Source organism: Xiphias gladius, chromosome 5, assembly GCF_016859285.1.
Source record: "Xiphias gladius isolate SHS-SW01 ecotype Sanya breed wild chromosome 5, ASM1685928v1, whole genome shotgun sequence".
NCBI lineage: Eukaryota > Metazoa > Chordata > Actinopteri > Istiophoriformes > Xiphiidae > Xiphias > Xiphias gladius.
The window spans coordinates 18,012,896-18,034,836 of NC_053404.1; the positions used below are offsets into that span (position 1 = coordinate 18,012,896).

A 21,941-nucleotide genomic window follows, 5' to 3' on the forward strand; every position below is an offset into this window, starting at 1 on the left:
AAGCATACGGATATTTGACTCTATAAATGTGCCACTGAGAAATTCTGCTTCACTGTTTTTAGCTTTCCTCAGATTAATGAAAAGATTAAGAAATTTGAAAGAAAAGACATGTCTTAACGAGTAAGGTATGTAAAATCAGTGGCTTGCTAACTCGTCTAACTGGTTGCTGGCACAATACTCCGTGAGTGCACGCGGTCAGGTGCACCATTCTTTCCCTGCCTGTCTCCCACACTGCACATTTGCGGAGCCTAAAGATAGATCGAACTTTTCTGGATATGCAGCTTTGGTACATAGGAAAGGTGGAAACCCGTTTCTGGACGCCGAGCGCAGAGGAGTCGGTGTCAAGAGACAGAGCGGGAGAAGAAATCTAGGAAGTCCTTAGCCGGAGAGCGAGGGGGGGGGGCGGCTAAAAAAGCCATTAAATCTCCGCGTGTTCTCTCCGAAGATGTTGAGCTTGTTAAAAGAGGTTCTTCCGTCCTTTTGTCTGCAAGTTATTAGTCCAGAGAGACCGAAAGAGACTGCCAGTGGCTGTAGCTGATCCTGAGGTGTTTCATTACACATTTTAGGTTTTCTAAAAAGGGATATCTTTCTAGTTGAGAAAACTATAGTCATTTGGTGCTGGACTTGCAATCAAGCGATAGGTCATCAGGTGCAGTTGATATAAACGCCCTCAAATGGAAGCTTAGCTCACTTATGTGTCTCATAATGTCTTCAAAAGTTGTGGTCCGGATTCATCCAACCTTTCTGCAGGTTTAGAGCCTCATTTGGTGGAAGGACCGGGCATTGTCAAAGAAACCTCACTCCTACGCTTGGCTGTCGTGTTTCATCAGTTAGTGTGGGGTTGGGTTTTTTTTTTTTTTTTTTTTAGGTAGCACATAGTGCAGATTTGGCAATGTTCAAACGATGGATGTGTTTGTGGCATATAACTGTGAAGACGTTCGTGTAAGTGTAACTTTTGGAGCGAGTTTGTTTTGAGACTATAGCAAGTAAATTATTTATTTCTTGGCACCAGCGGCTCATATTTTGAAATGTGCTCTGTAACAGTGCTGCTCAGATGTGATAGAGATGTAAAACCTTTTTTATAGATCGATTTGTGATTTGATCGATTGTGATTAATTAGAAAGGAATTAATGATTAAAGATGTCTCCTTTGTTGTTACGCATGGGCTGTGGGTAATTTTTGTGATTTTTCTCTTTGTCCTTTATCAAACGGTGAACTCTGCACCCACGAGCGTGCTTGTGGTGCTATCTATTGTGATTAATTAAATCAGGGAAAGAGAGTCTCTCAGCCTCTTTCTTGTGAGTCCGAGCATGAGCACCGGTATTTGCGTTGAAGTCCATAAATATTTAAGATTTTCGCAGCTCAGGAATCTTCGGAGATCAGATGGGGGTACCAGCCCTCTGCACCACCGAGGTTTGCTTTCTGTTCATGTGTGTGTGTGCGCGCGATATATGTTTGTCTGTGTGCAGTGTCTGGCTGTGCGGTTTCATCTTCAGGCAGAGGTAGACTTTGAAACCCGGCAATGAAAATGGATCATACAAAGAAAACGTCTCCTAGAGTTGTGTGTGCAGCTTTTTCCACAGGTCGTGGCCTAATCTCCTCTTGTTTCCCGTTGCAATTTCGGCTGCGGTCGAAGGCTGCAGCGCACGACAGATAAACGGGTCTTTCTGTGCTACACGTTAGTTTGCGGTTGTATGTGTGCGCTGTGCTGCTGATGGTTGTGGGAGGGTGGGGGAATGGGGGGGACGGCAGGAGAGGCAGGCTGTTACATCTCCTGTCAGATGTCCTCCGCGTATCTCGAACCATGTGTCAAGGGCAGTTCTGTTTCTGTGTTTTTCTGCCTTTTAAAGAGTGGACTTTTTTTTTTTTTTTAGCTTAGCTCCTTTTTTGTCCCAAACTTTCAGACTGCATGTCCATGGGAAGGAATACAAATCATGTGCAACACAATCCTTGGTGGAGCTGTCAGAGTCCACTGCCCTGATTTTTCAAATGAATCACAAGTCAATACATTTCATAAAATTCATAATTAAAATAATTAAAAAAAAAAAAACACAAGCTATGCCGCCACACGTTTTTTTTGTTGTTTTTTTGTTGTTGTTTTTTTCCCCTGCACAAGCGACTGCATCACACTCCACTCTGCTCTGGAAGTGTGATTTCATCTGTCAGAAAGGACCTAATGAGAGTCCTCCATCGATGATGAAATAACGTGACAGAGCTGTCACAAGATGTAAACCCCCCCAGCGTCCCCGTCTCTCCCACCGGCAGCTCCCCTCACGTTTATTGAAGGAAAGGCTGCTTGGACTGTTGCCATGAGTGGCGCTGATCAGTGAAGTGAAGTGAAGACAAGCATTCAGTGACACACACACACACACACACACACTGATTGACATCAGCACACGTAGGTTGCTTACGCACAGAGAAAACACCGTTCAGAAGAAAGTGAAATGACACCTTATTATGCACATTCCTTTCCTTCGAGCTTTTTTTTTGAGGGGGGGGGGTTGAAGCAGAATATTTAGAGCTACAGGGTTTGGTGAATGGCGCGTATTAATATGGGATCTAATGCGCACAGTGGACAGATGTGTCTGCAGCGGTGTACCAGTCTGAAGAATAGCGAAATTAACATCTTTGAAGTGTCATGACAAGCACATTGAAATAATTAGAGAGCTTGTAACATCACACACTTTCCCTCTTCCCCATCACGGCGCCTGTCTCTCGCATGCACCCTCGCACACTTGTGCGGGGATGAGTGACATGGGTTCGCATTCTCACGCACATAGGCCAGCGATATGCCCGTCAAATTTCTCTCAATCAGTGATTCTCTTTATTTCCTGGTTTTGAATAAAATATAAATGTCTGAGTGGGAATTTTAAAGCAGCATGATGCCAGAACAAGTCAAAGATTTCTTTTTGCAGGCTCAAGGATAAATAGCCCAAAAGGGCCTATTTTTAGCTGTGAGGAAAGTCAATGGCGATAACCTGATTATCAACGGTTGTCATGACTGTTTCTCAGAGGAGACACTTGTTCTAAATGCGTATGTTTTTGCGACTAACCGTTTGGTGTTTGTTTTTCATGCCTGGCTCCCCATCGCTAAGCACCCTCACCATGCCGTGTTCATCCATCCAGCCGCCCAAATCGTCTGCTTTTTGAACTGTATCATTGTTGACTCGCGTCATGAAAATTCACTGGGTTTTACAGGTCACACAGAGGGACGTGATCCCAGACCAATGCCATGCCTTTATCTGTTCTGCCGGTGCCTGAAGGGGGCCGGGGATTATGAGCTGATCCCCTTGGAGTTTGGTCCATGGAGCCCTACAGAGAGGCACCGTGGCAGGGCAGCAGATTGAAAGTCACACTTGAGTGTTTACAGAGAAAGAGATACTCCAGTTTTTTTTGATGGTGTGTTGTAGTCATATATAATAAAATGGCTGTTTTAGTTAACTCTGGTCTGTATTAAAGAGTGGAAGGATGGAAGGAGGATGTCATTTTCACGGCATTGGTCATTGCTGGCAAGCCAGGGGTTTGGAAAATTCCTACAACATAGAAGAGAAAACAAACAATCATATTTTGATGATCGACTGTTCATTTTTTTTAAAGCAGTTCCAGCCACTAAAATGGTGACATTTGCTAGTTTTCTTAGATTTCTATGATATTAAACTAAAAAACACTGGATAAAACCAGTAATTTTAATATGTCAGATTGGGTGTTGAGGAATCATAAAATGTCTTATTTTATGGACCAAGTATATATTCAGTATATAATAAAATTATTGTTATTTGCAGCCTTGCACTGAAGTGGAATTTAAAGCCATAAAGAAGGATAAATTCTGGGGTTTCCTCATCTTTTAGTTCTAAAATGATAAATCAATTTAATCAAGTAGTCAGTTGAGAGAAACTTTCATCAATTATTCAGTCACCTACCAACTCCAAATGCCAAACATTTGCTGGGTCCAGGCTCACAAATGTGGAGAGTTATTGCTTTTCCCTGCTTTAAATCGTTGGGTTTTGGACAGCCAGTCGGACAAAAAAAGCAATTTTTTTCTGAAGTAAACATTTGAAATACTAATACCTTTTTTTTTTTTTTTTTTTAAACAGATTAGTCATAAATGAAAGTAACACTTGATGTGTGGAGTTTGTAGCTGATACAGGTTGGTATGAGGTAGGTTGCATGTAGTGAAGCAATTCACTGTTCAACAAAAATGCACCGGTGTGCTGAAAGCTTGTGTCACCTTGAAAGCTGCGAAGGTTCGGGTTTCATATGATGGCAGGAATGAATGGTTTGGAGTTTTAATCTTGTACCCGCTTTTGCACTGCTTTGCTAAGTGTAAATCACAATGCACAACATTAATAAAGCAATGACATAATGTCACTGTCCCTCCGATAGCACGGTAATACCACAGTAGCATGGGGGTGGATGATACAGGTAAAATGTAATTTAGGGCTGCAACTAATGATTATTCTCATTCTTGGCTAAGGTAGTGACTTTTTTTCAATTAATCATTTTGGCTATAGTTATAATATAAATAATTACTACATACCAGTTATAATTTCCCAGAGCCCAAGATGTCATCTTCAGATTGCTTATTTTATCCAACTGACCGTCCAACACTAAGAGATGTTTCGTTTATTATCATGTATGACAAAGAAAAGCGTCAAATCCTCATATTTCAGGAGCTGAAACCAGTGGACTAATTGTTTCACGTCTAAGGTACTTTTATATCACAAAATTAGGATATATATTGTTTTTATACAGTGCATTCCTTGAAAAAAGAACTGAGAAACTGTTAGTGGATAAAATAACCAGACACAAATGTCTGTTTTTGGTGAATCAAAATTAAATTCAAGGAAATGAAACACCTGACAGATCAAAGTACTTCAAAACATTGATGCGAAAATCACATGAAAATCCAGTATCTCCATAAAGACGTTCAGCTCAAAACCTGAACGACGAGGGATATTAAAGGAATAGCTTCCTTGGTTTTAATGTTGTGGCCGACAATGAATTTCACAATTTTGCCCGAACTTGATGCGAAAGAATACTTGTCCACTAAAGTTTTTTTAATTCAAACAGAAAAATCTAGAGACCCACCTGACCTCACCTCGAACTTTGATTCATGGTTCTCCTGAATCGCCCCGTTTGATGTTTGATCCTCAAAGGTTCCTAGAACAGCACTTTTGATATGCAGATATGTTACGCCCCCGACCCCCAGCGTCTCCTCGCCACTCTTTTCCCATGTAATTAGACAACGGCGATCCACTGCGTTAGCCTGCTGTGACTCTCTTGCTGTTGGAGAGGTGTCCAATAAACAAGCTGCTTTTTCTGCCTGTGCTTAAAAAGTCCCAGCATTGATACGGCAAAGGGTAAACAGTTATTTCCGTTTGAAAGGATTGTAGTTGAGTGAAACGTGAGGTCTGTTTCGACGTGGAGCAGGAAGGCCTTTGTGAAAATTTTGAACCTGTATGGGTACAATAAGAAGCCACTGTGATGCATATTTTTAATTCACACTTCCGCTCCTGTGGAAATCTGTCAATTACGTTGTCAGTCTATACCTGCAATATGGCCTTTCTCAGTCTGTGGAAATATATCAGAGGAGCAAAGATGAAAGGCGAATCTGGCGTTTTATGATACCCACACCAGCCAGGGCCTCGCCCGCAGGTCATGATGTACAGTGTTCGCTATTAGATGCGGCAATTCCTTCATCTCAGACCTTCTGCCTTTCTTATAGACTGGGCCAGATTCATAATTCAGCAAAGAGTTCATGTCAAAGGCAACCAAGCCGAAGCTAGAGCGGAGATGAATTTCCTACATCCCTACCCGTCTATTCTTGCGTGTCCATCACCTGCACGATTCTGCTCCTTCATTCTCTTTCTGTCTCTTCGCTTTACGTCTCTCCCGCTGAGGAACAATTCGCGTGATTAATTAGTTTGTTCAATTAAGTAAGACAGTGTGGAAATTAGCGCCGAAGTTTCTCATTCCATGAGGACATGATCGGCGGCTCCCTATGTGTCAAGCTCTTTTTGCTCTTTTTCCGTCTTTGCCTTTAAAGTTTATCTCATCAAATAGACAGTTGGTAATTGCAAGGACAGCAGAATGAAATGAAAGAACCTGCAAAGGGGAAAAATGATAAATGTGTTGTAGAGCCATCAGCCCTGGTCCGTGGAGAATTTTCCTCTGTTTCTGGAAAAGAAAAGAACACATTTCTCATTCCTTGAAGGTCCTCGCTGATACGTCTGAAAGGGAGTTTATTGCAGTCAATCACCTGGTCGCTGTGCTGCTTGCCTGCGATATGCCTCAAAGGAAGACACCGCAGCCTTTTATGGAATATGGAATAGTTGTTCCTTGATGGTGGCAGGTTGTTCTAGGTTAGCAAGACTGCCCTATAAATTAAATATCACAGATTTTGTTCCTTTGGCGTTGCCGGATCGCTAAGCTTTTAGTTAAATTTCTTTTAATAGTATCATCAACATGTGGGCCTTAAGGATAATGTAATGGTACTAAAGGTTTATGTCACAACCATCAGTGTAAAGTACATTAATTATTTCGACTTTGTTTCTGAGAGATCATGTTTTTTCCATGAGGTTGGCTTGCTGGATGGCTCTAGATGCTACAATGCACGAGCTCCTTACCCACTGTTACTTTACAGAAGGAGCCAGTCAGAGGTGCCAATCAGAGCTGTAATGAATTAAGCTTTGATGCAGCAACCGGGACCAAAACACTGTGCAGCTCTTGCTGAAGTCTTCCAAAATTGGGCTGCACTTAACATTGTCAAATGAGCAAGATTTATACTTCTGGAATCCTGGGTTCCCAAAATATTTTTCCAGTTTACCACGCAACTCTATTCAATGTTGAGAGTATCTCAAAAGGTTCTTGTGGGTAAAAATAACCAGTCGTTAGTCCTAAAATACAGTATTGATTCATTATCAGTGTCTTCTCTCAAAGACGTATCATGTGAGATCACATCTTCACAGAACCCCTACCCATTTATTTTCAGGCTCTGTATTAGGGACCAGATATACCAATTGTGATAACTGACTCATGACAACTGTTGCTTTGCCAAAAAGGTAATTTGTAGAAGAAAAAAAAAATTAAATATATTCAAACCAACTGTGTTTCCGTTGCCATGTTTTCTGTTGCTGCAGAAATTTGACATAGAAGCAATTTGTTTGACATGCAAATTACTGCTTTGGGTGTGTTTTTCAGCAATACAGTTGGTGTAATTTAAAATGAGGGCATGAGTCACTTGTGGGTTTTGATTTTTGCTCTAGATTTTTCCGTAAATGGTATTGAGCCCGGTTTTTTTTAGAGGGTAATGCAGTTTGAATGTTTGTCTATCGTGCCATATGTTGAGACAATAGTCTTTATCGCCACATTTTAAAGAAAATCCTGTGCAAAATGAGCTATTCAAAAGCCTACTGATTGAATTGTCATTATTCCAGTGGAGTCATGGCTGATGACAACAGCATCTGGCAGGAGAAATAGATTGTCAGGAATCTTGCCCCTCTGTCCATCTTCCAACACTCTGCCCACACTAATAAGAAGAGGTCCTTTGGATCACGAGACACAATCTATCCTTCTCTCCCTCTTCCCGATCTTGTGGTGACCCACTGGTACCCATGCCTAATGGCTCTCCTCTGAAGCCTCGGGCTATTAGCTGGTTTTCCCCACTGTGTCTGAGAGTGGAAGAGAGAAGGAAGGACCGTCTCTTTCAGGAGGCAACGGAGAGACAGAAAGATTAGATTCTGATTTTGTTTAGGCTTTAGCCGGTTTTGTGCCTGCCCCAGTATTTCATTCATATTCCATCCTGGAATATGAGGGTCTTCCTGTTCCCTGTGTTCTCACAAGACTCCCCCTCTCCTTGGGGTTTCAGGTCCTGTGGATTTTCACAGGAGTACTTTCTCATCCCAGTGATTTCCCCTGCAATATGTTGCCATATGGCTCAGTTTACAGCCTTGATTTATTCAAAGCCCTGACTTCCATTGCTCTGCTGTTATTCATCCCTTACTAATGAAAGGAGGGGAGAAATAGCACTTACATAGCTTTCATTTGAGGCACAAGTGTCAAATAGAAAAGGCCTCACGGGTGATGCTCAGCACTGAAATGTCTCATAATGAGCCTCCTCGGCACACCCAGAGACACAGGAAGAAATATGGGACGTGAGAGAGAGTTATGGATGGCGAGGTGGGGTTAGATGTCGTCTTGTGTGAGTGCATGTGCGAGGGAAGGGAAGGTGATAGAGGGAGGGAAAGCGAGGGGGGCTGGAGATGGAGAAAGAGACGTTGAAGGAATAGAGTGAGGCTGAGGGCAGAGCAGGAAGCATGAGCGCGAGTAGTCTGAGGGAGAGAGAGGTGCAAGGCAACAAATGAGGACCAATAAGACACATGGGCCGGTTCCTTTGGGGAGTCAGGGATCCTTGTTTTTGTGAGAGAGGAAACACAGGTTTGTCTTCAGTGATTTCTTACTCTGCGTGCCTCTGTCTTTTCACCGCTATTTACCTCTTTACCCAGTATGATTTATTTTCTCCCAGTTCCTCGGCCAATAAAAATATTACCTTAAGTATTTATTCATAGTGGGGTTGTGTTAGTTTCACTATCTACAGACAGACCAGATACACAACCCTCCATCTCTTTGAGAAACAAAACAGGAGCTCAAAAGCTCAAACGTGTCTATAAGTAGTTTCAGGGCTGCAAAATTCAAATTGCATCAAGTGTATGTTCAAGCAGCCGCGACGTCGAGCCCTTTTTTCTGTTTTTTATTCGCTGCCCAAACACAGCAGTGCAACAGACCTGGAAAAAAAAAACAACCCTTTTTTTACCTAGCTCAGCACCACGGAGAGCTCCACCCCCGTTCCTGTCTGACGCAGCTGTAGATTGAGCGAGCAGAAAAAAACCAATGGCACAAAGTAATGGGGAAACAGAAAAAATAGCCGACAAACATAGAGATAAATAAAGCGCACGGTTTTGGTCCCTGACCCAGTACACATCGAACTCAGTCTTTAGTTCTGCATAGATACAAAGTGTTCTGCTAAAAGCTGCATCGGAGAGGACAGTAGTTTACAGTTGTTAAGCATTAGTTCCTCTCAGGTCATTTTCACAGGATAGTATGAAAACATGCCAACGTGCAACACATTCCACCCCTGCTCGTAGAATCTCCTCTAAATCAGTGTTCAGCAGAGTTTTCGAGGAGGAGGGTGCCACAAAAAAATGCTTTGTACCAAAGCTGCTCAAACTCGGCCTCGCCTTTTTGATTTTTGAGAATTTCTACTAACCATAGATTAAAAGCACTCAGACTTTCTCTATACTTTTGTCTGAGGAAAACATATCATCATCGAGTTTAAAATTTGTGCTGAAGCAATGAATGCCAACAGTTTCGATAGATGAATCATCTGAGTCATTACCTTTTTTTTTTAATTGATATCTTTGGCAAACATAATAACTGCTTAACTGTGTTATAAATTGCACAGTTTTTTCTTCTTGTAAGTAATTTATCGAGCAAAAACGCCAAACTTCTGTTGGTTCCAGCCTCTTAAACAAGGATTTTCTGCTTTTCTCTGTTTTATATCATTAATTGATTATTTTTTAAACTAATTGGTGATTAATTAGTGATGAAAATAACCTTTTAATTGCAGTCACGATTGAAATTCAGCTGTTGTAGGAGTAGCTGTTTGTTTAAAGCAGCCGTGCCTTGGCGGATTTTTCCGCAATGTTATTTTATTAAAGGCAGTCCACCTCCCTTGGCATCTACTAAATTTATAAAGAGGTTAATACATGTTTATGAAATAAACCTGAAAAAGAGCAGAGGCGCTGTTTTACATAGCAAATGCCATATATCCATTGATTGTGGCTGTTGTTCCCGGCGTCCCTCTACTAACTAAATTAAAGAGCAATCAAGATTTAGGTGGCTTACCACCTCAACTGAACCGTCTCCTGGGAGGCAACCTCTGCAAAGCTGAGGTACATGGCTGTCACATTTGTAGAGTATTTATTAGGCTACGACCAGTAACTTTTTTTTTTTTTTTTTTTTTGAATATCAGTTAATCTGGCACGGGATCCTTGAAGCCCACCCAAGCATTACATACTAGGATTACTAACAGGCGGAACAAGTAACATACGCACCACTGCTGTTATGGTAATATAACGTTACGCCGTGCGTCATCTAATCGCAGTGGCGGAGGCAAATAGTCGAGCCCATTAAGGGCTTTGTATTTAAGGAGGAGGACCTTAAAATTAATTCTAAATGTTACAGGCAGCCAGTGCAGAGCAGCTAAAACTGGACTAATGTGCTCTCTCCTCTCGGTTCTGGTTAATTACTGAAGTCACTCAGTGTTTTTTTTGTTTGTTTGTTTGTTTTTTCGGGAGCCACGATCAAATCGATGAACAAAATGTCTGCAGATGAATTCTCTGCGGATGGAAAAGTTCATCTACTTCCTTAGCTCCGAAAATGTGGTATTGATTGCTCCAGTGGACTCCACTCCTGAACCAGACCTATCCTGTAAGCTGAAGGTCTCATTTAGAGGCAGCATTCTTCAGGTTTAGCTTGAACGCCGCGACAAAAGAGCAGAGATTTGCTGAACAGAGTACTGTAAATGAACTTAGGGGTTCAGAAAGAACATTTGTCTGAGATTTTTAGATAGCTTGAGGTTTTGGATACCAATTATATTTCGCTGTGTTGTTGTGGACTAATTAATGGTTTGGTTCTCCTATCTCTAAGTAAACCTTCAGGTTAATGAGCAGAATCATAATTATCTCCTAAATCAGCATCACGGTCAATCCCAGCATGCTCCGTCAAGCGCGCGCACACACACGCGCACACACACCCACCCATAAGCAGTCATACACTCACTTGGTCATGCAGCTCTGCGTAAAAAGTCCATGTTTTAGCATGTCTAAGTAGGTAGTATACAAACAGACCAGCGTTTAATCCTATTTCTCGTGAGAGCAGCCACTGGGAGAAGGAGGCAAGAGTTTGCCAGCAGCTTATTTTCACCCCAGTGCAATTCCACTCCCGGGGATTGGGGCGCTTCCACTTGTTTGGTGTTGGGGGGGGGGGGTGGCGGCAGACGCATAAATTATTGAAGCAAATGTGTATTGCTGGAAGGGACGAAATGATAGAGAGAACATGGCTGCATGCAAAAAAAAAACAACAATTTGTCAGAAAGGGTCCTAAAGTGATCTGTGTACCTATGAGGCACTTAGCTGAACCTCTTATTCAGATTGACTTCATAATACTGAGGAGGTTTGGCTTTATTCTCTGAAGGGCACCTTGGTGATTGGTCTGTTGTACTTGGTCTTAAACTTTTATCTTGCTGTGTATGAAATGGCCTTTCTGAGTACCTGATTTCTTATAAGCATGCAGCTGCTTGCAAAAGGTTTTGCGATATCAAAGACAATATAAAAAAACCAGATGATGGGATTTTATTGCCTGTGGTTGGACTTTGCAGGAATTTTTCTTAAGCCTCCTGTGTTGTTTTTTTCATCTTTTCGGAGAATATTATTTGCACTACTCATACTTGTTTTATGTTGTTTTTTTTAATGTTTTATTTTGGACTGGATGCTTATTTTGACCCACTGGCTCCTCTCCCAGCAGCCACTCAGACTGTGTACAAAATACAAGGACCTTGCAACACCTTTGGCGATGCGCGGCTAGCGATTTGAAAAATTCTGACTGGCTTGATCACAAAACTGGTCAACTACTGGTAACTTTTTTTTTTTTTTTTTTACATAAAGAACGAGCCAGCTATAATTCAAATCTCCCCTAACATTCAGCTTTTGTTGGAGTTTTTTGTTATATGCTTAGTCTTATACATTGTTTTTACGTTTTCAAGGATTCTCTCCTACCTTGCAACTAGAATTTTCATTTCGTAATCTTTCCAGTGCACAATAACAAGGTCTCCAGTCTTGCCTTAGAAAATTGGCTCTTGCAATGCAGCTCGACATTAGCGAATGTGTTCTACAGTGCTGCAGCTTTGTGTGTCGCATATTTAAATATTGCATGAAAAGTTCAGTTCTACTGTGGAAATAGCACAGCGCTTGTGGAAATATTTACTCTCCTTATTATGAAGTTTGTACTTTTATGCTGCCTTGTGTTCAGACACTGCTTTGGGCTGTATTCAGTACCATCACTGCCATCATGAGCCGTCGCTCTGTGTGACGATCTTTGAAGAAAGAAACTGGTTTTTACTTTCATCGACACAGTTCTCAGATTTTGAATTATTGTAGGTCATGAATCAGTGTACATTGATTACACACTTAATAAATTGTTTAGAACACTAAAGTGTAGTTGTCAGCAGCTCTGTGACTGGAGTGTAGATTATGAATTTTTACATCGTATAACAGCTGTAATTGTACTTAATAGAATATGATTACAAACATGTAAAATATTCTTAAAGTGTGGTGTAAAACATTCATTAACTGTTAATAAATGTGTCATGAAGACATGGTGAATTTGGAGGTTCATTCTCAAAAAATGTATGAATTTAACAAAGGAAAACTATGAAATGTGAAAATATATATGAAGAGACGTTATTAATAAGTCTTCATTCATGCGTGATTTATGTAAACGCCATTCACTGTACTTTAAGCTTGACAAGTGATTTATCTGTGTGTTTGGGGTTTTTTTTGTTTGTTTTTTGCAGACATAAACATGGCAGGCGAGCCCAAGCCATACAGGCCCAAAGCAGGCTCCAAACGGCCGCTCTCAGCCGTTTACAGGTAAGATTTACCCTCCAACTTACTCCTTCACATGCACAGGTGCAGCTCTTGTCACAAATGTTAACTATCTTTCAAATCCTGCTGCTCCCGCTGATTTAAATGGGGAGTAATATTTATAATATGAGGATTCCTATTATGTTCATTTTTGGTTTTTGGTTCTTTTTCTTGTTTTTTTTTAACCTTGAATTTCTAATTGAGTTGTTAGTGCTCTCCACATTTCCCAGCCTTGACTGAAGTTTGTTCAGCACGGGCCTGAAAAGCTCAAAGGAGACGCTGTTTGTTGTGAGCATCATTAAGGATGACCCTGATTTTCTGGCCCGTACACATCTCCTGGTCACAAACAGATGAAAGCAGTGCTTGTTTACTGCAGTCTAATGTGACAGAGGGCCAGACATGTTTTTTCTATTCACTGGGACACTTTTCTGTTACTCTAATAGTCTGTCCTTTGGAAAAGTTTATATTCCCACCAATTTACTCCTCTCTGAATTGTTGGTTTGTTGCGTTGCATGCCTTGTGTTACTAATATATTAGTTTGTGCATTGTGTTATTATATACCCTCATTTGCATTTTATAGCCGCAGCTGAAAACAGCCAGGATGTAATATGGTAATTATGGAGCAGGAACAGGAGAGGCAAAAACTAACACTACACTTCTCTAAATTGAAATAGTAATACATTAATCTTAATTAAAATTCCTGTGAGAGAGGCAACATTTCAAAACAGCTTCTTCTTTTCTCTTCTTGTCTTTATTTTGGTTCTCTCTCTGAACTATAAATTATTTGCCATCCTGAGCATGTACTTAACATTGATTTTCCTCTCCGGGGTCCAAGAAAAGATAATTTCTTTCGTTCTGACTGTATTTTCCCCTCTGAAACTTCTTTTTTTTTTGTCGTTGATCTGTGGTCTTTGCATGCCAGAGTGGCTTAAGCTTGCTGCTTAACCTGCGCTGAGCTTTAGGCACAAACTAGAGCGTGTCCATTCGAGTCAGATCTGCTTAATTTTGACGGATCCAAAATGGCTCCTCTTAATATAACCTTTCTTTATCTATGTCTCCCTGTCTCTTTGTGCCCTCCTCCCCCCTACTGTCTATCTGTTTTGTCTCTCTCATAGTGGTTATGAATTTGATTACGAGTACTACAGGGACGACTTCTACAGCAGGTATGTATCATTCACATTATGTTATCAAATCTGAGATTTAACAAGGAATCTGTTACCAGATGTAGCTAGCCAGCTAATGAAGCTAACATTAGCTCCGTGAGTTGGGTTGAAAACGCTGTCTCCGGCTGGCTTTTGAATGTTTTCAGCTGAGTTTACTTTCGAGACAAAAATCTTTTTAAAATGGGTTTTTCATAGGAACTAGACGGCTACGGTAGTGTGCGGAAAGACGAGCTGTTGTTAAAGCCGCATGTCCCAGGCAGAAATTCAGCTTTCGCAGCAGTTGATGATCCATGTAGAAGGCAATGAAGTAAATAAACAGCATCGTCTTATTACATTTCACAACTAGTTAGAAGTATAATAAAGGAAACGTGTAATATCAGACTTATTTTGTTCAAACCTAAGCCTGTTTGGATATTTACAAGCAAGACATAGGTTGTGTTCTGTTGTTCCCATTTACTAACAATGTGTTTTCACCTTGGAAATAGCTTTTTGGGATGTGTTTCGTCAAACTTAACATTTTAACTCAGATAACATTGACTGGGGTTGTTGGAGTGTAAACTTCAAATTAAAAAAAAACAAACCATAAAAAAAACAAAACAGAGCTGCTAACATTAGCTTAAACTTTGGTGGCATCCAGGACCAGCTTACGCACAGAGGGGGAAATGCTACACAGTGGTTTTTGCAAGTTGAGAACAGGGCTTTTTGTAACGTAACCTGTACCCACAATCTAACCTAATGAACCTAGTTAAAAATATGATCAGTTACTATTGTAGTGCGATAGTTAGCCAAACATGCTAACAAACGCATCTTATGTCAGACGGATCCCCCTTAAATCCATTCCATGTACCCTGGCTGCCGTGTGTTTGGCTTTGCAAAGGCAAAAATAAGAAAACACCCTCACAAACTCTTTAAATCAAGACTTTCACACTTTCTACTGTACAGCCACGGCACAGTACACTGCTGTACAACATATGGAGAGATCCAAAGCTTGACAGGCCTGCCATGCCTGGTTGTGGTTCCAACGCTATGATCGCACAATACCTGTTTGGATGAAGGGGATTTTACCGAACGGTCAATAGGATTTCACTTAAGATTTTGACTGACTTTCCCCTAATTAAAAAGTCTCTCCCCTGTTCAGATATAATTCAGCAACCTTCCCACAGAGGCACCTTCAAACAATCAACTCGTCAAAATGGCTAAAAGCACCAGTACTCGAAGATGCCGATGTAGGAACACTTGTTGTCCCTCTCGTCACTGATCAGAGTGATTATCTGAGGAGACATTTTCTAAATGTCAAACTTGTTGAGAGCCGTAGCAGACGTCTACTGTCACAGTCAAAGCCGACACCTTCATTTGACATTTAGCACCCTCCTCTTTTCATCCTCTTCTCTTTTAAAGGACATGTGAGAGGATTGTTTGCATGCATGTACTGGCCTGGATAGTTGTACAGAAAGAGGCGTATTGGTAGAGTTGAACCCTAATATCTGCCTTTTTGTTTTATGTGTTGTTATGTGCCGTTTGAGAGAGAGAACCCAAGAGAAATCCATAAAAAAAAAATCCTGAAATACAATATGGGGAACAGATAACAGACTGTAGAAAGAGGTGATGGTGAACATAACAGAAAGAGAAGTGTAATATTAAAGGTTTTTTCTTTTTTTGAGGCTTTTTGACTACCATGGCAGAGTGGCCCCCCCGCCCAGAGCCGTGATCCCCCTCAAACGCTCCAGGGTGCTCGCTCCCTCCTCCCGCCGCGGGAAGACCTCCTTCCCCATCAAAACATCTTCCTCTTCCTCCTCTTCATCCTCCAGACCTCCCACATCATCCTCCTCCTCCGGGCTTAAACGTATGTACAATGAGGTGCTTTTTTTTCTTGTCTTGTGTTTACACTAGACTAGCCAGATTTCTTTTATTTCATTTTTATTTTTCAAAAGAACACAGCCTGATTACGCTAATGGCATTCTGTCCTTTTCAAAAACTGAAGGCTCTGTGCAAATCTCAAAAAACCGTGGCTCTGAGAGAAGTGGCGGCGTGATTCAGCTGTGCTACTTATGCCGCGCGACTATAAAAACCTTTTTTTTTTTTTTTTTAATTCACTCCAGCAGCTCAGAACAAGCCACACTGCAATGTAGAGCAAAACACAAAATCACAAACACAAATATAAATTTGAGCTTTCTGAGCAGCACCCATACAGGAAACGGCACTATTCCTGTCACCCAGGATCCATCTGGATCTCATTTGGTCCTCTGATTAACTGGTGATGCATTATAACGTGCTAAATGTAATTAATGTGAGATTGGGGGCATGGCTGTGGAGCTGTGGTCAGCTGTGTTTTCCTAAACGTTTGTCTCTTTCCATAGGCTGTGTAATTGGCTACAGTGTTTGTTCATTGTTGCCTGTCGGTGTAGGCCGGTGTTATCAGCGCGAGCAGCTTGGTACGGTCTGTCAGGAGGACCCAGTTCCAGTTGGTATTATAGAGAAGGAAGAGAAAAAGAAAAAAAAAAAAAACCCCATCTCCCATCCTCTTTTTGGACAGAGTCAATGAAATCTCTCTCCTCTGTCTAAGCGGTGCTGCTCTAGGTTTGAGAGAGTAATTTGCTCCTGCCAGGGCCGTAAAAAAAAAAACACAGTTTGTATTGACTTTGGCCCAGATAGATGGGACAGCAAAATAAGGTTAGCTTGTCCAAACAACAGTTCGGGCAGTTCGAACCACTTGGGTAATAATTAACCAGCTGTCAGTTGCATGGATCATGAGGATAATAGATTTGTGTTTGTTTGTTTTTTTTCACATTAAACCCTCTTTGACACACTATCTTTACTGTCTGTTTATGAAGACATACTTTGACTTTAGGTGTATTACTTCGTGAAGTCACAGGCTGCATGTAGAATGGCACAAAACCGAATATGTGACACTTCCTATAGAGCTTCATTTTGATTGTTGTGTGTGTGGGTGTGTGTGTGTGTTTAAAGTATGAAATCTAAGTACTACTCCCATTTAACTGCTGTCATCGCCTACTGTTTCCTCTCTCTCTCTGTCAAACACACACACACTCGCACACATACTCACGATGTCTCTCTCTACTTTTAAAATGTCCATCGAATTAAAAATAAATTAATTACTCCCACAACCAACACCCAGGGTTTTTTTTTTTTTTTTTTTTTGTGCACAAGCCCGAAAATGATGCACGCAAGAAAAAAAACTGCTTCTTCAAAAATTAGAATCTCACCACAAGGTCCATTTAGTAGCAGCTGTTCTGGAGTCCTTGATCATATCACATGCTTCGTCGTAAGCAGATGGAGTTTGCCCAGTTGTCATTGAAGTGTAGGTGTTAAAATTTTCATTTATTTTTCCGAGCACTTTAAGGGCTTCTCGTCCACGTTGGCATCAAAGCTGAGGTTCAAAGTGATTCGAACATGATCGAGGGCTCCAGAAGAGTTAGTTAATAGACTCTGGGGTGAGGTTGTTTTCTCTTTTGCTGCAAGGTTAGGAATGACCTTTGAACCTGAAAAGTCTTCCCATTCTTGAACCTTTTTGATTAAAGCAGTGATCCTGGTCTCTTTGGAGTTTTAGTGATGTTAAACCAAGTCTACAGAGGCAACAGCACAGTAAAAATTGAAGGTTTTATTCTTGCATTTTCTTTCTGTTTTTGTATATGTTGTCACAGCGATATCGGCATCTTAAAATGGATTATACAGATTAGATTGTGAGGCTTTGCGTTTTTAAACAATGTTCGGATTTAACCCGATGCCATCCTGAATCATGTAACAGCCCCTACCTCCTTGAATTCACGCTACCGCATGTCAAGGGGTTTTAGAACATAAAAATCGATTACATTAATTGAATGAAATAAATAAAACTGTCATCATTTGATACATTTCACATTATTTGGGTGATCCGTGTAGGACATTTTAACTAGTTTGCTGAAGGCAGTTTTATTGATTTCTTTCAAATACTTGATTGAATTTACCAATGCCTAAAGGTATATGATGAGCCATCCGTTATGAGCCATCCGTTACACTGTTTTCCAGAGCATATAAAACATTAAAAGCAAAGAATTAGGATATCGATGTCAAACACAAATACAAGATGTGCCAGTGACTCTTGCATTTTTTTTTCGTACGTGTACATCAGTGCATTTGAAAAGGAATAAAAAATGCTACAAAAACCATGTGTCCTTTTCTTAAAATTTGTCCCAAAAAACGACCCCAGTGTTAATATCTCCAAGCTGGTAACTTTTTTAAAAACATCTATTTAGAGTCTGAATTACATCAGCGTCACCAGCTCCCAAAACTCTTTGTCCGGTTCAGTCTTCATAGACCGGTGATTCAAGATATAAAATTTTGCCGTTCATCGTGAGGTCCTAAAATTAGATCCAGTTCTCATTCCCTAAATCATCCTAATTCTTATTTTTTTTTAAAAATTGCATTTTTTTTTTCTTCCCCTTTTCCTTTAACCCCAGCTATCTGCAGATGCTGTGTTAATGAAATGATGTTGGATTAGGATGTGTACGTTTTTTTTCTCTCCGCAGCTTATGTGACTGATAGCACAAAAGGAGAGAGAGGCCTGGAGGCGGCGATAAATTAGAAACTGTTCCGCACTTTCTTATCATCAAAGGACAACTAGTCAGCTGCCCACAGCGAGCTCAGATAATGTTGGAATAAGGAAGTGAGTGTATGTGGGTGTGCATTCATGGATGTTAGTTTGTACACATGGAAACAGGTGATACTGAAAAGGAGATAGACACTTCAGTGTGTCCCACCATTGATATATCATTGTATATCCGCTTCTTTCTCCTTTTTTTTTTTTTTTAACCTCCAGAAAGGTCGATTTTCTGCTTCTCTGTAGCTTTAGGCTTGATGGCTGCTTTACAAAACAACATGAGACTACTTCTTGGGCCGTCCACTCACAAATTACATATGTATTTGCCTTCAGTGTGTTATTACGCACCACTTTTCTCTCTCTTTCTCAAGTACACATTAATCATCCTGCTCCATTTTTAAAGAGGTAATGCATCGACATTTCCTAGGAAGCAACTGTGTTGTTTTTCAGCATGATTCTATTGAAAGATTAAAATGTCCTTTTGGGGACTGTAGTTTACAGCAGGCTAGTGTGTGATAAATTTTTATCATGCGCTGACATCTCCTCTAAGAATACATGTTTATGCTTTATTCATCAATTTAGCTCATACATAGTAGTGCACTGACAAAGAAAAGGGGCTCTGCATTGTGATGTGGTGTGGTTAGAGAGTTGCATGCAGACATGCTACCAGGCAAGTAATGTTTTGATTCTTTGCATGTCTCCTGCCCGTGATTTTCCGGCTGAAGCTTTACGGAAAGTCGTGGGTTTGTTTACTGAGCCCTCATCCGTCCTTTTTTTTTTTTCTTCAACTGTGGCAGATTCTGATGGGTGTCAAAGAGAATTTTATGTGTTCCTCTCAACTTCTGGTATCTTGTTTTTCCCCTCCTCTCAAAAAAATGACACATTTCAGCTGCCAAGGGTTAAGGAATAAGATTATCTTATTACTTTATGGTCTAAATTCTTTCATCTGCTCAATTCAGGCTGCTAAGAAGTGCACCCTCCTTTCAGCAGCTGCGAGACCGGCCAGATTAAATTAACAGTGACGTCCTTCAGCTTAGTATATTTTTTATTTTTAGCAGCCGTTATGTGCATATGGCACATCAAAATTAAGAATCTTACTTTGACATGATACAATTACGCTTCACTTACCCAAACCTCAGATACTGTTTGTATTGTTCAGTGAACACCGAGACCAAAGCAAAACCGGAGGGGGGAGAGCAATCATTCATAAGGAAGTAAACAGAAGCTGTGGGAGGGCAAATTGTGCCCCCCGTTTCTCCTGCGGTACCTTTTTAGTGAGGCAATGATCAGGCAAAGTTGCAGTGAGTGTATTAAAGGTAAAAATGGGATCGAAACACATCGATATTAGTTGGTTTCTGTTATTTCTTTAATCCAGTTTAGTTTCATAAACAGAAGTGTTGGTAATCAATTTCATTTTAGCCTTACTTTAACTAGACTGATAAAACAGACAAAAATACTGTTTCTATTTATATTACAATACATGCCAATAGTTACTTACATTTCAAATGCAAAATAACCTTTAGCGATGTTTGTGCCAAAAAAAAAAGTGCATGGATATTTTCAGGTGACCAGCTGTTCACTGAATAAAATACTTTAGATTATGCTACCAATTAAATAGATTTGCTTAAGGATGCGTACCACAGTTCCTTTCTATTGGGAGCAGCAAAATTAAGTTTTTAATGTAATAATATGTTGTTGCTTCATATGAACTTCTCGTGCCAACTGAACGATATTGGCACTACCAAGCAAAACTTGGGCAGCAATGCACAGAGTGGCAGGGCGAAAGCCGTGTACTAATCTTCAAATTGAAAGCGGCAGGTCCACAGTTCCAGCTGGCCGAACTTTGCAGTTGGCCAGATTGAGATGTTCTTCCCCGAGGAAAGTGTGACTCAGACTGATGATATGATAGCCAAAACTGAAAACTAAGAGCATTAACAGATGACAGCATGCAGTCTGTGATAAGCCGTATGAAGCAGCATCATCAGAATGTGTGTATAAATGAAATAAGGACAAACTAAACCCAACTTAAAGTGGCTATAAATAAAGACATCCGTTTCTGTGATTCTGTGCCGCAGCAGTGAAGACGGACCAGCTCCAGACTATTAAACGGGAGCTGACTCAGATCAAGATGAAGATCGACTCTTTGCTGGGACGCTTGGAGAAGATTGAGAAGCAGCAGAGAGCCGAGTCCGGTGAGGAGCAAAGCAGCCGAATCAAAGCTAGCAGGGAAAGAAAAGGAAAGGGACACGACCGCTGAGGGAGGGAAATTAAGAGCACACACCGGCCATAAGTCTTACTGACATTGTGGGAGATAAGAGCATCAGAGCTCTCCGTCATAACAGCAAACAGGTGCCAACGCCACGCTGACTCAGTTTATATGACAGGTCTTTATAGATGCTCTACACTAAGGACTCACTGTGAAGGTCATGAAGTCTTTGTGCCACAAAGTGCATGTTACAGTTTTTCAACAAGGCGCTGGTTTATTCGAACTCCAGAGAATAAAATCTAAACCAGATAAAGGAACAATGGAAACTCCAATTGACAGGCGTAGGCATGAATACTAGTTTTCCAGGCTTTTGGTAGAGAGAAGCAGTCAAGTCTTTGAAATGTGTCTAAGAAGAAGAAAATGGGATCCAACCATTCAATGTGTTATCTAAGTGACGCTGCAGTCAAAGATGACACCTAGTTTGATGGTATCGCTTCATTCTTCAGGGAAATGCATTATGCATCTTTGCCATTCTCTTTCCATGCATTTGCTCAGATTATAAATCAAAACAAACGTATAATTCTGAATTTTTTAAATAAAAAAACAAAAAATAATGGTCCATAATAATTACATTTGATATCACCCTAGATTTAAAATTACATTTAAGCCCTGACAGTGTTCAGACAAAACACAAAGTGAAAGTTTTAAAGGTGGTGCTATTGCATACAAAGTCTATGGAAAGATGCTATCTGATGCGAATTTGATGCTTCAAACTCTTGCGTATCCTGGGAAGAAAATGGAGGCAAACAGCAGAGAGAACCGGAGTTTCTGGTGAGCTGCACCTCAAAAAACACAGACACCCTCGCTCAAATTTGTCTGAATGACGAAATTTGATTCGCTCTCTGTCTGCCTGAGCACACCTTGGTGGTTTCTTCCGAGTGCTGTTCGATCCCCTCAATTTAGCATCCAGTCGAATTCCAGAAACGCTTAGCCAGGCTTAGCATAGAGAGGTAACACCTTGTCTGCACCACTCGCACTGCAGTAGCAACACGGTAGCAACAGGTGCAGTCCCCTGCCAGTGTTCTGCTCTTGCTTCATTCACTCGTGTACTTACTTGGGATAAATGGAGAGTAAAAAAGAGATGCTTGGGGCTGCATTTATGCTTGACTGAAATAGAAGATTTTGCAGCTGGTGTAGACGGGTGCGTCAGTTAAAATGGAGGTAAGGCAGACGGCTGAAAATCGCGCCAAGAAAGCGTCAGGTGTAGACGGAGT

At 40.9% G+C, this 21,941-nt stretch overlaps 1 protein-coding gene across 4 annotated transcripts in view; it reads left to right on the forward strand.

Annotated features, from left to right (window-relative positions):
* Positions 1-21,941, forward strand: part of LOC120789785 (RNA-binding Raly-like protein) — a 92,814-nt gene that overhangs the window by 63,062 nt on the left and 7,811 nt on the right. For 3 of the 4 annotated variants that reach the window (XR_005707458.1, XM_040126803.1, XM_040126802.1), the window contains 4 exons: positions 12,632-12,707; positions 13,817-13,864; positions 15,526-15,707; positions 20,537-20,653. Coding sequence is in view for 3 of the 4 variants with exons in the window: in XM_040126803.1 (XP_039982737.1) it covers positions 12,632-12,707; positions 13,817-13,864; positions 15,526-15,707; positions 20,537-20,653 (423 nt within the window). In the remaining variant the exon portion in view is untranslated. The remainder of the gene's footprint in view (positions 1-12,631; positions 12,708-13,816; positions 13,865-15,525; positions 15,708-20,536; positions 20,654-21,941) is intronic. The other variant, XM_040126804.1, reaches the window with a different exon arrangement.